Source organism: Sinocyclocheilus rhinocerous, unplaced genomic scaffold (assembly GCF_001515625.1).
Source record: "Sinocyclocheilus rhinocerous isolate Xijiao unplaced genomic scaffold, SAMN03320098_v1.1 scaffold115, whole genome shotgun sequence".
NCBI lineage: Eukaryota > Metazoa > Chordata > Actinopteri > Cypriniformes > Cyprinidae > Sinocyclocheilus > Sinocyclocheilus rhinocerous.
Window position 1 is genome coordinate 2,034,406 of NW_015650001.1, and position 15,327 is coordinate 2,049,732.

The window sequence follows — 15,327 nt, forward strand, 5'->3', positions numbered from 1 at the left end:
TTTTTCCTGCTCAACTATATTTACATATCTGATGACTCAATGTGTGCAATGCATCTTTTTTCCTCAAGGTGGCACTGTTTGATACACAATAATGACGTGACGTTTCACTCATAATTACCTAAGGCATAAAACAAACGAATATCATCAGCAAACATTGAAGTAGTTTGAATGGCTTTACTCCAGAGCAATTACTATACGCAATGAAATATAAATGTCACTGTCATTTGATGCTGGATGTGGTGAATAAGCTGCCAGTGATCAAAATATTGAATATGAAGTCATTGAAAATGATAGTTTTGAGAATATGGTTGAGATTGTGAATATGAGGCAGATGCTGAATATACTGTGGAAGTGCGCTCTGACGATGACAGCGATGGTAAAATCATCTGCTCAAATTGAACCCTTTTAAGTTTCAAAAGGTAACGAATTATGCTTTATTTTATTCTTCTGTAATTGTTCTTAAAATATCAAGATAATTTTTTGCTATTGCAGCAGTTAGAGATCCATCTGTGCTGGATAGGTCCGGGTCGCTAAAGACCTGATTCGGGATATAATGATTACCGGTTTGACGATAAATCACGATAAAATTCCCCACGGTTAGTATTACCGTTTCATCTTTTAATTATCATTAAAAACGTATTAGATTAACAACTCGAGATAAATAAATACTGTCCAGCATAAAGCACAGTTTTTAAAGGGGTCCTATTATGCTTTTTCACTTTTTCAACTTTAGTTAGTCTGTAATGTTGCTGTTTGAGCATAAAAAAAGGTCTGCAAAGTTACAAAGCTCAAAGTCCACTTCAAAAGGAGATATTTTATTTAACAGAAATCACTTTTCAAAAACTACAACGAACGACTCGTTTGGACTACAACGCACATTTTCCGGGATTTGTGATATCACAAAGATCGACGAATGGGACGAGACCTGGTTGAGCTGCACTAGAGAAGGCAACGAGTGTTATCACTATGTCGCAGACACGCTAGCTTTCCCAAGGCAGACGAACTTAGAGTGGTTACAATCATCCAGGTTTAATTTTGGTCACTATAATCGTGATAAGAAATTTTCATACCGTTACATCCCTAGACCCGAATATGTAATAATGATTGGCGAAACATTCATGCATTTAAGGGTTAAACCTAATTATATTTTATAGAGGTCAAAAGTATTAAACATAAATTAATGAAATGTATAAATCATTAGTGTTGTGCTCCAAAGCGTGCAGCACTATTGCTATTGCACATACTTAGTTATGGACAAATAATCATTTAAAATAAAAATGAAGAAAAAATGAAACTATGACACCTGCCATGATACCTCGAATCATCCAGCTTGTCAAAGAGAGATGTACTATTAAATGTGAAATTGCTCAAACTAAATATTCAATATATTTACACTGAAGGGACCTGAGCCATATCTAATACATACCTTGATAGCATCACGGAGACGTCTATTTGACGTCTGCATTTACAGTGTTTGCTCATCTGCAATACGTCTATAGGACGTTCCCTATCAGATGTCAAATAGACGTTTATTAGATGTCTTTAAGATGTTTATGATTTAGATTGTATGTTGACATCTTAAAGACGTTTGTACACAACAGATGCTTTCCAGATCAAGCGATCTTTAACAGACATCTTACAGAGGTACGTGTGCTATATCCAGTGTTGGGAGTAACGCATTACAAAAGTAATAATATTACAGTAGTATATTACTTTTTGCTGTAACGCAGTAATATAACGCATTACTAATACAATTTGGGTAATATTATTACTCGTTACAATCTCAGTAACGCAAGTTACAACAACATATTTTAACTCATAATGTATTACATTTTGGAAGTAACTTGCCCAACTCTGGCTATATCATGGTTGCTGTGTTTTGATTGTCACTGAAGGTGTCAGTTCATTTGGAAACAGGTAATGTTTCTTAGACACGTGCACACAAAAAACCGCCAGGGGGCGGCAAATAGTGACATTATTACTGCATTCTCTCTGCACCAGCAGCAGAGGGCGCAGCTGCATCTACAGACGCTAAATGCGCTTAGCGAGCCACAGCTGAATAAAACACGCCATCCTCCGCTCTACACTTGACATATCGGAACACATCTTTTCTGTGTGTTGTAAGGTAAAGAGCAGCTGGTATTTCATATGAGATGTGATATTAGCAGTAAGGCGGGAATGTGGTTTATTCGCAATGGGAAATGTTTTCGGCAGACAGGGTCGAGTCACCAGTCGAGTGACAGATCAGGACAGGGCGATATTGGTAAGAAGACTCAATTTATCAATCATTGAGCAGCGCTCTCTCTCTCTCTCTCTCTCTGACTCTATTGTTTCTCACACACACACGTGTTGGGTTAGTGACATATTACATAACACGTGTGTATATATATATAGAGCAACATACTGTAGTGCGTCTGAAATCAATTCAGCCATACTGACGAACGGATTAGATCAGCTGTCCTACTTTACACACACCACAGAATAAAAACCAGTGTAGAACAGAACAGTAGAATACAACAGAACTGAGTAGAAAACGGAACACAATAGAACATGTATAGAATTGAGTACAATGTGTTAAAGAACAGACTCAGTGTGTGCTGTGTGTTATTGAGAACCGTTTATCAAGATTCAAGAGCTTTATTGTCATGTGTAAGTTACTAGTACAATTAAATTCTTACTTTGTTTACTCCAATCGAGAATGACAGGGTAGAAAGGGAACATGCATAACTTACAAGGACAATACAAGATACGTAAAAATATAGAATATACAGTAAAGTATAATAATAATAGCATAAAAAAGAAAGTAATGAAAGAGAAGAAAAAGAGAACCCGTATGTTAATTAGAAAAACAACTGACAATAAAATAATTATTCACCATATATCAACAGTTTATCATAGAATACAACAGAAGAACACAGTCTACTATAGAATAAAATATGTCAGTATAGTATTGCATAAAAAAAACTGAACAATAAAAGCATGATACAATTTATATTTAATATACAATTTACATTATGTTTTATAATAGTATACAATATAACCTATTATTCTATAGACCAATGGTTCTCAAATAAGGGCCTAGGGCTGGACAATAATTCAATATCAATATGTATCGCGATATAATTTTTTTCAATAACGGTGATATGATTTTTAAACACATTTCCGATATTTCGATATACATTACCAGTTTCCCATACATTGATTTATTTGTGCCGTTTGACTTCGTTGAATAAACATGAGCACTGCACGTTTCAAAATCATAACACGGCAGGCCTCAACAAATTTACCAGGGGGTTGAACTAAAAGTATTTAAATTAATTAAATTAGTAATTAATTGTCTGATTAGATATGATGTATAATATCCTATCCTAATATGAAAGTAATTTAACTCTAAATTAAAATGCAAAAAAAATCCAAATGAAATATAAAATAATGAAATAAGTATTTCAATAAATTTTTTACAGTATATATCATGTCTAATAAATTCTCTAATCATTTTTTACAGTATATATCATGTCTAATAAATTCTCTAAATTAAAATGCTAAAAAATCAAAATCAAGATGAAACAGAAAATACAAAAATATTTCATATATAAAGCTTTACATTAAATAAATTATTTAATAGTAATTTAACTCTAAATTAAATGAAAATGCAAAAAAATCCAAATGAAATATCAAATAATGAAATAAAAGTATTTAGATTAATTTACAGTATTTATCATGCCTAATAAATTCTCTAAATTAAAATGCTAAAAAACAAAATCAAGATGAAACAGAAAATAAAAAAAATATTTCATATAAAAACCTTTGCATTAAATAAATAATTTACAGTAATAGTAAGTTAACTCTAAATTAAATTCAAATGTTAACAAATCAAAATCAAGATGAAACAAAATACAAAACAATTATTCATATAAAAAAATATTTACAGTAATAGTAATTTAACTCTAAATTAAAACGCAAAAAAAACACAAAATCAAGATGAAATCCCCTGTTCAATAACTATAATTTTCATTGAAGAACAGTTCTGGAATCGCAAAATGAGCTGTGGTTAATTTAATATATTTATACTCCGTTTCTGTTAATAAGAAAAGTTAACATTGTCAAAATGACAGAAGAAACAGTAGAAAGATCTTATGGGAGGTCTTTGAATATTGTGTTGCACAATGGGGGGTCTTCAATTCACACAGAATAGACTATATTCTGTCTCTTTGAGCGGAGTCTGCTGTCTTATTCATCAGAACACAGGAACAGGGTTTCAGGTGATCCATGTCTGGACTGTGATAGCATGTTTTGACAGCTGTTTGTTCATCTTAGTCGAGAACTGACGCTTTTATGAATAAGAAGTGTTTCTATAAGTGAACTGTCATGTTTCTGCATTGCATCCTGTCATTGGATCACAGCAACTGAAACAGCAGAGAGATAAACTGAAACAATATCAGAAGAAAATCCCATTACAGCTGGAGAAAGAGAGACATCTGGCCAAACAGCTCCTGAAGGATGGCAAGAAGGAGTAAGACATTTCAGATTACAAGTGCACTCATTATGCAATGCTAACATTCATGATAGCCGTCGCCCAGAGTCAGCCATTGTGCAGTGCACAGTGCCTTTATTGTGCTGACGTGGTGCCATCTGCATCGTACATGGCAAAAGTGCTTTCGGTTTAACAGATTCGTTAACACGTGTGATTCATGCATTTCACAGACGAGCTCTTCTGCTGCTCAAAAAGAAACGCTACCAAGATCAGCTGCTGGACAAGACCGACATCCAGATAGCCAACCTGGAGCGCATGGTGGGTTTAGATGATATTATTTGGTTATATTTAACCCTTAATCGGCCCTTTAGTAGGGTTTATGTTTTTGGTCCTTGGGGTCATATAGACCCCAAACTTTACAGAGCGATTGCATAAGGAAATAAGCATTTTTTTATGTGACAAACTATATATGATTTTTTTATTTACTTCTCAACTATTCATTTATGCTGTGTTTTTGTGGATATTTGGTAGTTTTTTACCTATTTACTGCACAATTACTCAACTACGCCGTAAATTGGCTTATGAAAAATTATTTTATTTAAGAAAAAAAATCACTTAAAGGTATTTAATGTGATACACACTACTATACATTGTTTGCAATAATTAGATTATTTTATTTTTTAAAGGATGCTCTTATGCTTACCTGTGCTCTTAAACTGCATTTATTTGATCAAGCATACAGTAAAAAAGTAATATTGTGAAATATTATTAGAATTTCTTTTTGAGAATAATTTAAAATGTAATTTATTTCTGTGATCAAAACTGAATTCTCAGCATCATTACTCCAGTCTTCAGTGTCACATGATCCTTCAGAAATCATTCTGATATGCTGATTTGCTGTTCATTTCTTATTTTTATTAGTGCTAAAAACAGTTTTTGCTGCTTAATATTTTTATGGAACCTGTGATGCACAACCCTTCAATTGTTTGGGGAAAGAAATAATTAAAATAATAATAACAATAACATTTTTATCAAGCAAGGATGCATTAATTTGTTCAAAAGAGACCAAAAACATTTATAATATTACTAAAAAAGAGTTTTACTTCAAATAAATGCTGTTCTTTTGTACTTTTTATTCATCAAAGAATCTGAAAAATAAAAATGGATCACGATTTCCACAAAAATATTAAGCGGTAAAAACAACATTGTTAATAATAAGGACCATTATTAATAATTGAGCACCAAATCAGCATATTAGAAAAATGTAAAGTATCATGTGACACTAAAGAAACTGAATTTGTTTGTTTGTCTATTATACTTTGATTATGCCTCATTCAGGTTCAAGATATTGTATTTGCTCAGATTGAAATAAAGGTCATTGAGGGTTTAAAGGCTGGAAATGACTGTCTCAAGCAAATGCACGAGGTAAGTCTATATACTGTAGACCGAAACTAGTTCAAATCACAGATTTGCTGTATTGTAAAAAGTGTATGCACCTGCAACAGCTTAGTAATCAATTATCGGTGGTGTTAAATGCTGTTATTAGGAGCCAAGATGATTCATTGGTCTGTTTGGTGTTGTGCGGTGGGCGGTTTAGTTAGTTGCAGCATGTTTTGGGAACTGTTGGACATTGTTGCAGGATTTAAAGGCTTAAAGGAACACTCCACTTTTTTTGAAAATAGGCTCATTTTCCAACTCCCCTAGAGTTAAACAGTTGAGTTTTACCGTTTTCGAATCCATTCAGCCGATCTCCGGGTCTGGCGGTAGCACTTTTAGCTTAGCTTAGCATAGATCATTGAATCTGAGCACGACACTGACAAGGTACGCCATACAGTACAAGACCAAACGCGATTTCGGGCGATTTCTGAAAAATATTTTCAGGCGCTGCGTAATATCATTGCGTCTGCCAGACCCAGAGATCGGCTGAATGGATTCGAAAACGGTAAAACTCAACTGTTTAACTCTAGGGGAGTTGGAAAATGAGCCTATTTTCAAAAATAGTGGAGTGTTCCTTTAAACTCTTAGATTACAGCAGACCCGTCTTTGTCTTGGAATCTCCAGAACCCCTCGAAATCCCCTGCCCCTTCTCTAAGTCCCACCTTTAAATTGCAACTACATTATCAGACAAGCTTTTGCTGCTTTTTTAATACAAGTCTTTGGAAGATCTGTGCATTTGATTTCCAAATGTACATGAGTAAGAACACCAACATTCACAGTATCATGTGTTGTAGGAACATTATAAACAATTCCAGCCCATACCCATTACCACGGTTTTATATGGGCACGTTTTACTGAAATCTGTTCACTGATTCATTTCTGTGGGACGTTCTGTCTCAGTGAGCAACAATAACCAAATGGGGGTGGAGGTTAGCGAAGGGTCAGCAATGTTGTGAATATATAAAGAGTTAGTTATTGGACTGTTGTGAGAGTTTGACTGAAGAAATTATTTTGCCTCAGATTGATCTTTGTTTCTTCATCAGGTCATGTCTATTGAGGAGGTGGAGAGAATACTGGAGGAGACGCAGGAGGCCATTGAGTATCAGAAGGTTATGAGAGTCAAACTCAGTCCACTTAACATTCAGAGAAATGCTAACTTTGAAATGTATAAAAGTCATTGCATTACATAACACGATGAAACAAAACCAAGTGCCATTCATATTGAAGAAAGAGCATATGCATGTGCATGTGTAACATGTCTAGTTAATGTGATACACAAAGTTTGAGGTCTTTTTTTTTTGTGAAAGAAATTATTACTTTTATCCCGTTAGGATGCATTCAGTTGATCAAAAGTGACTCTCAGAAAGTGAAAAGCAGCACAACTGTTTCAACATTGATAATAACAAGAAATGTTTCTTGAGCAGCAAATCAGCATATTAGAATGATTTCTGAAGGATCATGTGACACTGAAAACTGGAGTAATGATGCTGAAAAATCAGCATCGAAGTACATTTAAAAATATATTCATCTACTTAGGCTTACAATGCTTTTGGGAAACGCACTAAAAGACATTGGCCACATTGCTCTTTCTCTGGTTTTTATTGCTTCAAATGTCTAACTGCTTCTTGAAACGTCTTCCCTTTAAGCAAATTGATGAACTGCTGGCAGGTTTTTTGACAGCGGAGGATGAGGATGCTGTGTTAGCAGAGCTGGAGACCATCACTCAGGTGTGGAGACCTTAACCTGTCATCTGTGCTGCCAGATATCCTGTCTTTATCATCGTTCGCTGGTTGTGCATAGCTTGGGTCTGATCTAACACTGCTCTCTTCATCCTGGGCAGGGACAAGACATAACCCTTCCAGAATTACCCACGGATCCATTGCCAGCGGTGCCTACAGGGGAGACAGGTGTTGTTTCACTACTGTCAAAACACAGCACTGTGTGAAAGAATGACATGGCTCTCTTATTTGGCTTTTGATTGCTTTCTGTCACTCGCTTTGTGCTCTGTGTCTTTGCAGAAAGAAAAGAGGCACCAATCAAGCCGGAGCGAGAGATGCTGGCAGCGTAGTGTTTGATGCTGCAACCTGGCTCATCGCTTTGTTTCGAATGAAAGGAAGAGCTAGGGGAATGTAATTGGCAGAAAAGAAGGCTTTCATAGGATATTTAATAGGCACGCATCAGAATCAGTGTTCCCATGGTCATGGAAATCTTGGAAATATCAGGGAATTTAACATTTTTGATTTTTCAGACTTACAGTCATGGAAAGCAGTGAAATGTCAACAAAAAGTAATGGACATTTCTTGTTATTCTAATTTATTTCTTGTAATTGGCTACAATATGTTTTTATTGCAATTATATTTTTACAAATATTTAACATTATATTCAAAACATTTACTTTTAAAAGTAATTACTAACGACTTGAAATGTCATGAACAATAAAAGTTGGGCAAACCATGTAGATAGAAATGCTGTTGTTACTGAGTTTACAGTATTTTTTTTATATGTTCTAAAATCGACCTTTGTTAGTTTAGGTAAGTTTGCTTGAAGCATAAATGGCAGTTCAGAATCAATTCATATTTGGTTTTGTTCAAATAAATGAACAAGCTATGAACTGTGAGCTCTGTTATGTGGCATTAGTAAACTAGACTGTTTTTATTTTCATTTGCAAATGCAAAAAGTGAACCCAATTGCTACAACACTTTAGCCTAGTATCTTTTTCATTGCAACCTATCACAGCTATAAATGAGTCTGTAGCATTGTTTAAGCAGTGTTAGCTGTTTTGCTAACTTCGACCAGACTAGCTAGATTAGTCATGATGGGTCGATTATGAACGATTCAATCATTTTGAATGAATCTTATTGGGAGTAACGATTACTCCTAAAAAGGTGTATAGCACTTTTACAGATGTTTCTTAAACAATGTGCTTGTTAAGCCTGTTCATGTATACAAACCCTAAAAGAGTTTGGGTAATAATCTGCATTTGACAGTAGTAAGATTACGTTTGTTTCCTAGTCATGGCCTCATGGCTCTTGCAGATGTGTGTTAGCATGTCATGACCAGCAGGGGGCTCTTAATATCACTAATTGAGAGGAAATGAATCTGTGCTGACAGATGCACAACTGTCAATCCTCTTCCGATGGCTCAGTTTGGGATTAATGTAAACATTCTGTTCATGTATGGATGCATTTATATCCATATATGTATCTACGTTTATCTTTAATACTGTAATTATAAAGGTTTGTCTTTGGCTCTCACAGCCATGGAAAAATCTTGATCGAATTTTAATGGATTTTAATATCATATATATATATATATATATATTTATTTATTTATTATAAGAAAGTAATACTTTTATTCAGCAAGAATGCATTACATTGATCAACAGTGACAGTCCACTCTCTGAAAGTAAGGATATTTTGTTACAAAGAAGGTGACACTGAAGACTGGAGTAATGATGCTGAAAATTCAGCTTTACCATCACAAAAATAAATTATATTTCAAAATATATTTAAATAGAAAATTTTAAATTGTGATAAGTGGGTGTTAGGCAACTTATATCCGGGAGGAGGCGGGCGCAGGTGAAGCGTAGCCACGCCTCTAGAGCGCGAGTTAGAACACGGGGCGGGGCTATTGTAAGCCCCTCCTCCATTCCATTGCCTCCGCACGGTACTGTTGAGCAGAGATCAGACTCCTGTGGATCGGAGCGCAGATCCGCAGCTGACCCTCATCACACAGACACACTGTTCGGATAACACATCACGTTCAGCAAACCACCGTTTATGGTTTTAACTGAAGATTTCACAATGTCTCGCACCGACGAGGTCCACCGCATTACGGAAAATGCCTATAAGGTAAAGTGCATTGATCCAACTTATGGAACAACTTACTGATCACAGGTGGTGATTTAATGAGACTTGTGTAACGAAAGTGCATGCTTTAGATATGAGTTATCGTCGTTGTTTATTGTATTGCATAAGATGATTCTCTTAAGTGGCTTTACGTTTAGATTTATCATCGTTAATGAACTTGAGATCAAGTTTGTTGTTCGTGTTGCTCGTGTCATTTAAATTAATTGCACCATGAGAACAGAAGTGATTTGCATTGCCTTTTACTTATCTGACACGATAAGAACATAACCCTTCCCAGTCCCTCTCTCTCTCTCTCTCTCTCTCTCTTTCTCTCGCACACACACCCACACATATCTATCTATCTATCTATCTATCTATCTATCACTTTTAACGACTAATATAGCCTAATACAGATTTTGTTTAAATGTCCGATATGGAGATCTGGTTTCAATTAGTTTTGTTTCTGCTTTTGACTAAGAAATACAAAATAATTTAACTAAAACAAACACATGTTTAATATGAATTATTTTTGAGTATTTGCAATTTAATTTGCAATGCAGTTATATTTAAGGCAGGTTTGTTAACTAAGTGATCACAAATGTATATACCTATGGTTGTTTGCAGGTATGTCTAGCTTAAAATATTATATAAGTGCACTAATTAGTTTGCACAAAACGGTACACTACCTGTAATGCACTACTCTATCTATCTAAGAGATTGCCAATATTACTTTTCATGACTAATGCGATATATAGATTATGTGTAAATGTCTGGTAACTGATATGCAGATTTTAATTAGTTTTAATTCGGCATTGTGTCTAAGAAAATAAATACATACTTTATGTAATGCATAAATACTATTTACATATAAAATACAATTAAATGCATATTATTTATTTAGAATAGGCCTACATGCAACAATAAAAACATATTATGAATATTAAATTCATTTAATTGACTATTATTTACTCACATAATTTATTTATTGATTTAATTTGTGTAATTATATTTAAGCAAAATTTTGTTTTGTTTGTTTGTTTATCTTTTTTCTTTCTTTTTTTATATAACCCCCATTATATTTTGAGGCTTGTTTCCCATAAACCTGTATCGGTTGCTACTTGCTATGTTTATTGGCATGTGCTCCGTCGGGCATTCCAGCATAGGTGGTTTAGGGAGGAGGGGACATGCTGGTGTGTTGCAGCAGGTTCAGTCAATGTGTCTCGTCAATGTTTCAATAGATTCCCAACGAATTCCTGCTGTAGTTTTTGGTCTGTAACTTTAAAAACAAAGTTAATACTTACCACACCAGTAGGATTACGGCTCTCATCAGATACTTAAGCCCGTTAAATAGGCCACCTGAAGTCCAACACCTAAAACGAGGACACAGAAACTATTCTGGTTGATCGAGGGCAAGCGGATGTCTCCCGTATATGGGGTGTTACTCTTAAAGCAATGGAAAAGTGACTACGAGGACTATCATACGGCGCGATTCGCATAATATTTTCAATCGTTCTGACAGATATTTAAATTCTAGTTTACTATGTCAGTCTGTAGATTTACATTTCATAAACCTAAAGTGGGTTAGACCTCACGGGAGGGGTTTGAATTAGTCCGCTAGCTGTCTATTGGTGATTTGCCGGTCGTTTAACACAGAATCGCTGTGTGCCAATTCTTAGAGGGCTGGATCATTCGTCCAAATCCACCCGCTATTCAGATAGCTTGTTAAATCAACCAGCTAAAGAACATTGATTGAGTTCAAAAGGAGAGCAGTATTGATGAGTGTTCTGTGTGAGAGAGAAAGAGCAGGAAAAGATAAGAGGGGTAAACATCAGTGGTGAGATGTTAAACATCTGCTGAAGTGTCACAGGAAAGCCAGAACATGCTCTGTGACTCAACGCATGGGTGTACCAGGGCGTATGTGTGCACAAGTGTGTGTGTGTGTGATCGGTTGTTCCTCAACTGTGCACACAAAACACTCCCTACCTGCGAGCGATGGCTGTGATCCCGCTGGAGTTGCCATGGTTTTAAAACAAGCCTCACCTGTGAGTCACAGCCGGCCCTCAATCACTCAGCCTCCTGTCGTCAGACTCTCAGCGCCGGGGCCCGTCATCCAGACAGTGCCGGACTCAGCCGGATCTCTCTAATCCCATCAGCCTCCAGGCGAGCACCGGCGGCAGGCCTGACGGGACCTTTGCCAGCTGGAGGGTGACATAACTGCTGTCCGCTCACCTGCGTGTGTGGGCAAGCTCAGGTCAAGCCATTTAGGTGCAGTGTGAGGCCAGACTCTTACTGTGAGCTAATGCACCTGCTAGTGCATTGTTAGCATGTGGTTTCGTTGAATTTAAGGCCCGTTCACGCCAAGGAAGATAACGATAAAATATATTTCTAAAAATCGTTCTCAATATTAAAGAATAGAGTCCACACAGCTATAACGTTAAAGGCACAGAGAAACGATATCGTTGGAATCACTTTCAGAACGATTTTTCTTTCCAGCTGATGAGCGATACAATCATTGACACCCAATCAGAATTCATCCTTATTTACCGAGCTCAAGAATTTAAAGCACCAGATGAGCATGCGCTTAGAATAAACAGACGATATCGCTAATTTCTTTATAGTTATCATTCTTGGTGTGAACGGGGCTTTACATGTGTTCTTGCGTCGCTGTGGTGGTAACAAACCTCAGTGCTCAGGGATTTACCTCAGGAGTTAGCTTTAAATATGTAGCACAAATTTGTGACTTTGATTCCCAGGCAAAACATGAATCTTGCACTTACTGAAATCTCTTGAAGTGTCTGTTGAATACAGTGTACTTATACAAAATGTTCATGTCTGTATTGGTTGCTAGCGGGATCACAGTCATTGCTGTGGCTGTGCCGTTGAAGGTGCTGGAAGTGCCATTTTGCTAACTTTAACCACACACCCTCTTTCCAAAACTCCGCCCTCTAAAGATATACCAACATGATGTCAGCAGTCCCAAATGGTCTTTCGGTATCTATCTATCATTCTATTGTTCTATAGACTGTTTCATCAGACTTGCGTGCCTAGCCCAAAGTTAACTTCCGGTCTGTGATTGTCTGGCTAGTGATCTATCTATCTATCTAATTTCACTATAGTGGCCCTTGTGGCAACATTCAGAAATTCAGTGCATGCTTGTATGTAATTATAGTTCTAAATTGTATTTTGGAGTATTCTGGAGCATAGCCACTCTTGGCGATATTTGCGATTTCTTGACAAAGCATTTTTGTTCACAGATTGCTGTAGGGTAAAGTTTACTACTTATGCATAGTAATTGATTGGAATCTCCTCCAGCGGTGGTGATCAGGGTGAAGTGAGAGACATGTGATGCAGCAGGACATGTTTCATCTCGTCTACAGGTGAAACAATGCAGTAGGAGTGTCTGTAACACCTCTCCCAAATAGTCAACTTAGAGTGAAGTAAACATGGTTACCATGCTCACACAATTCCAGGGGAAACTTATAGGTGTGTCTGTTTTTTGTTTTTTTTCCCCCTACATGCCATGACTGATATTGGAGTACGGAAATAACAAGCAAAGGTTTCGGTTACAATATGCATATTACCTTCCCATAAATCTGTTTGATGAAAGCATTCTCATACCCAACAGGCGTGAAATTTCACTTGTTCAGGGACTCATTTCATCAGAGATCACCAGGAGCAAACTGTAATTTCTTATTTTTCTTTCTTTTCTTTTTTTTTTCATTTCAAGGAAGTGAGAGGACATATTTTTCATGTAGAAAATCTGGACAGGTGGTTTCTTAGCAACAACATGCAACAAAATGTTTCTGTCATTTCAATCTGTGAAATGCTCAGACCGCAGATAGAAACAGACATTGAGGACATGTATTTTGTTATATTCATCAATAACACATACAGTTCTTGTTATGGGGCTAATGTGCTAATAGACGAGCCATTTTAGATGAGTTTTTAAAGGGATGGTTCACCTAAAATGAAAAGTCTATCATCATTTACTCCCCCTCATATCATTTTAAACCAATTTGACATTCTTCTGTCTTCAGAACACAAACGAGATGTTAGGCAGCATGTTCAAACTGCTTCATAGCTCAAAAATGTATCATGAAAGTAGTCTGTTAGCTATATTCCAAGTCTTCTGAAGTTTTCAAAAGATTTTTTTGAGGAACAGTAGGGTGCAACAGGGCTAAAGGCACACCTTACGAAAAAAATCTGTGCCTAAAATGTATAATTGCAGAAAAAAATAGATACGTTTGTATTGAACATTAATGGAGCAACAGATTTTGTGTGAAAATAATTGTACCCTACGTTATTTACGACTTTTTGACAAGAAATCATGGGTGTTATAGGTCTAAGTTTCCATAATTTTCACCATTTCTCATTATGTATCCTCAAAACTATGCTATTTTTACAATATGCTGAATATGATTGAATCATTTTGGCTATATTTTGGTGCTTTCTTGTCATTTGTGAAGCTTGACAGTTGGTCATTACACACTGTTGTATTAGAATAAGAGAATTTTTAAGAATCTTTAAGCAGTTCTTTTATGTTCCATGGAAAAACAACAGCTTGTGAGTTTGGAACAACATGCGGGTGAGTAAATAATGACCAAAAAATTACTTTTCTTTTATTTGTGTCATAACATTACAATTCCCCTCTTTGCAGTACTGTAACCAAATATAAACCTCTAAAGAAAGAGAGCGAGAGATTTTTTCCCTTGTAATTGTTAAGTAAACAAGAGATGTGCTTTTGTAGTTTAAAATATGGCAGATGTTTACTCCCTCCGAGGCTTTTAAGGAATACGAGTATACACTCAAGTCCTATGAAATTCCCACGGCCCTTTGACACTTAAACAATCGATACGTTTGCAGTTACTTCTCTGACAAGTTAATGGATCTTGACCTAACAATCACTTGCAATATATTTAATAAGTGTAAAAGAACTTTCACCGGTCGCCTTTGTGATCTCGACAAAGATATAGCTTTTGTCGCCGTGTCAGAAGTCCCTAGGCCTCAAGAGATTGCATTTATCATAGGTTTCCCGACAGTCATTTGAAAGGGAATGGGTTTTATAAGAGATGGATTCAGTCCGCACACCCACTCTCCTCTCGGTCCGGGGGTGGATGGCTCTGAGCCGTTGCCACATCTTATTGTCTGAGCTCTCTCTTCAAAGAGCTCTCTATCTCTAATACTCAGAGCTCACAAGTAATGTTGCAGAGCGCTCACTTTTTTACCATTAGCAACAACGTGCTTTGGATTTAATGCATAATGAGTCAACGCATTAACCCTGGTGAGGTTAGCTAAGGCGAACGCTTAATGCATATGGAACGTGGGATAGCTTGATTTAGCATATTCATTAATTGAGTGTTTCTGTAACTTTTGGCCCTTTGGATTTTTTGAAATTACATTATTTAACAAGCCTTTTCCAAACTATAGTTTATTTAATTGGTCTGCTAATAATGTCCAACAGGGTATATATCTCCAGCACAGATGAATTGTCATTTTTGCCATTTTCCCAATCCTGAACTGTCGAGAACGAATGTCATTTCCACTACTTCTCAAATAAAAAAGAATAAA

General features: G+C 36.1%; 2 protein-coding genes across 8 annotated transcripts in view; both read left to right on the forward strand.

Moving 5' to 3' along the window:
• Positions 1-2,057: 2,057 nt before the first annotated feature.
• On the forward strand, positions 2,058-8,081 carry LOC107711234 (charged multivesicular body protein 6-like). Its single transcript, XM_016516176.1, has 8 exons — positions 2,058-2,263; positions 4,404-4,513; positions 4,705-4,792; positions 5,813-5,899; positions 6,955-7,020; positions 7,558-7,638; positions 7,752-7,818; positions 7,930-8,081. The coding sequence occupies exons 1-8, from the start codon at positions 2,195-2,197 to the stop codon at positions 7,977-7,979; spliced, it is 618 nt and encodes a 205-aa protein (XP_016371662.1). The 5' UTR covers positions 2,058-2,194; the 3' UTR covers positions 7,980-8,081.
• A 1,503-nt stretch (positions 8,082-9,584) lies between these two features.
• Positions 9,585-15,327, forward strand: part of baiap2a (BAR/IMD domain containing adaptor protein 2a) — a 90,191-nt gene continuing 84,448 nt past the window's right edge. For all 7 annotated transcript variants that reach the window (XM_016516181.1, XM_016516186.1, XM_016516184.1 and 4 more), the window contains exon 1: positions 9,585-9,762. In XM_016516181.1, coding sequence (XP_016371667.1) covers positions 9,691-9,762 — 72 coding nt within the window. In that variant the 5' untranslated portion in view covers positions 9,585-9,690. The remainder of the gene's footprint in view (positions 9,763-15,327) is intronic.

Coding starts and splice junctions, on each gene's coding strand:
- LOC107711234 (XM_016516176.1), top strand. CDS start 2,195: ATGGGAAATGTTTTCGGCAGACAGGGTCGAGTCACCAGTCGAGTGACA. Junction 2,264..4,403: donor ATCAGGACAGGGCGATATTG/GTAAGAAGACTC, acceptor ATTGGATCACAG/CAACTGAAACAGCAGAGAGA. Junction 4,793..5,812: donor TAGCCAACCTGGAGCGCATG/GTGGGTTTAGAT, acceptor TGCCTCATTCAG/GTTCAAGATATTGTATTTGC.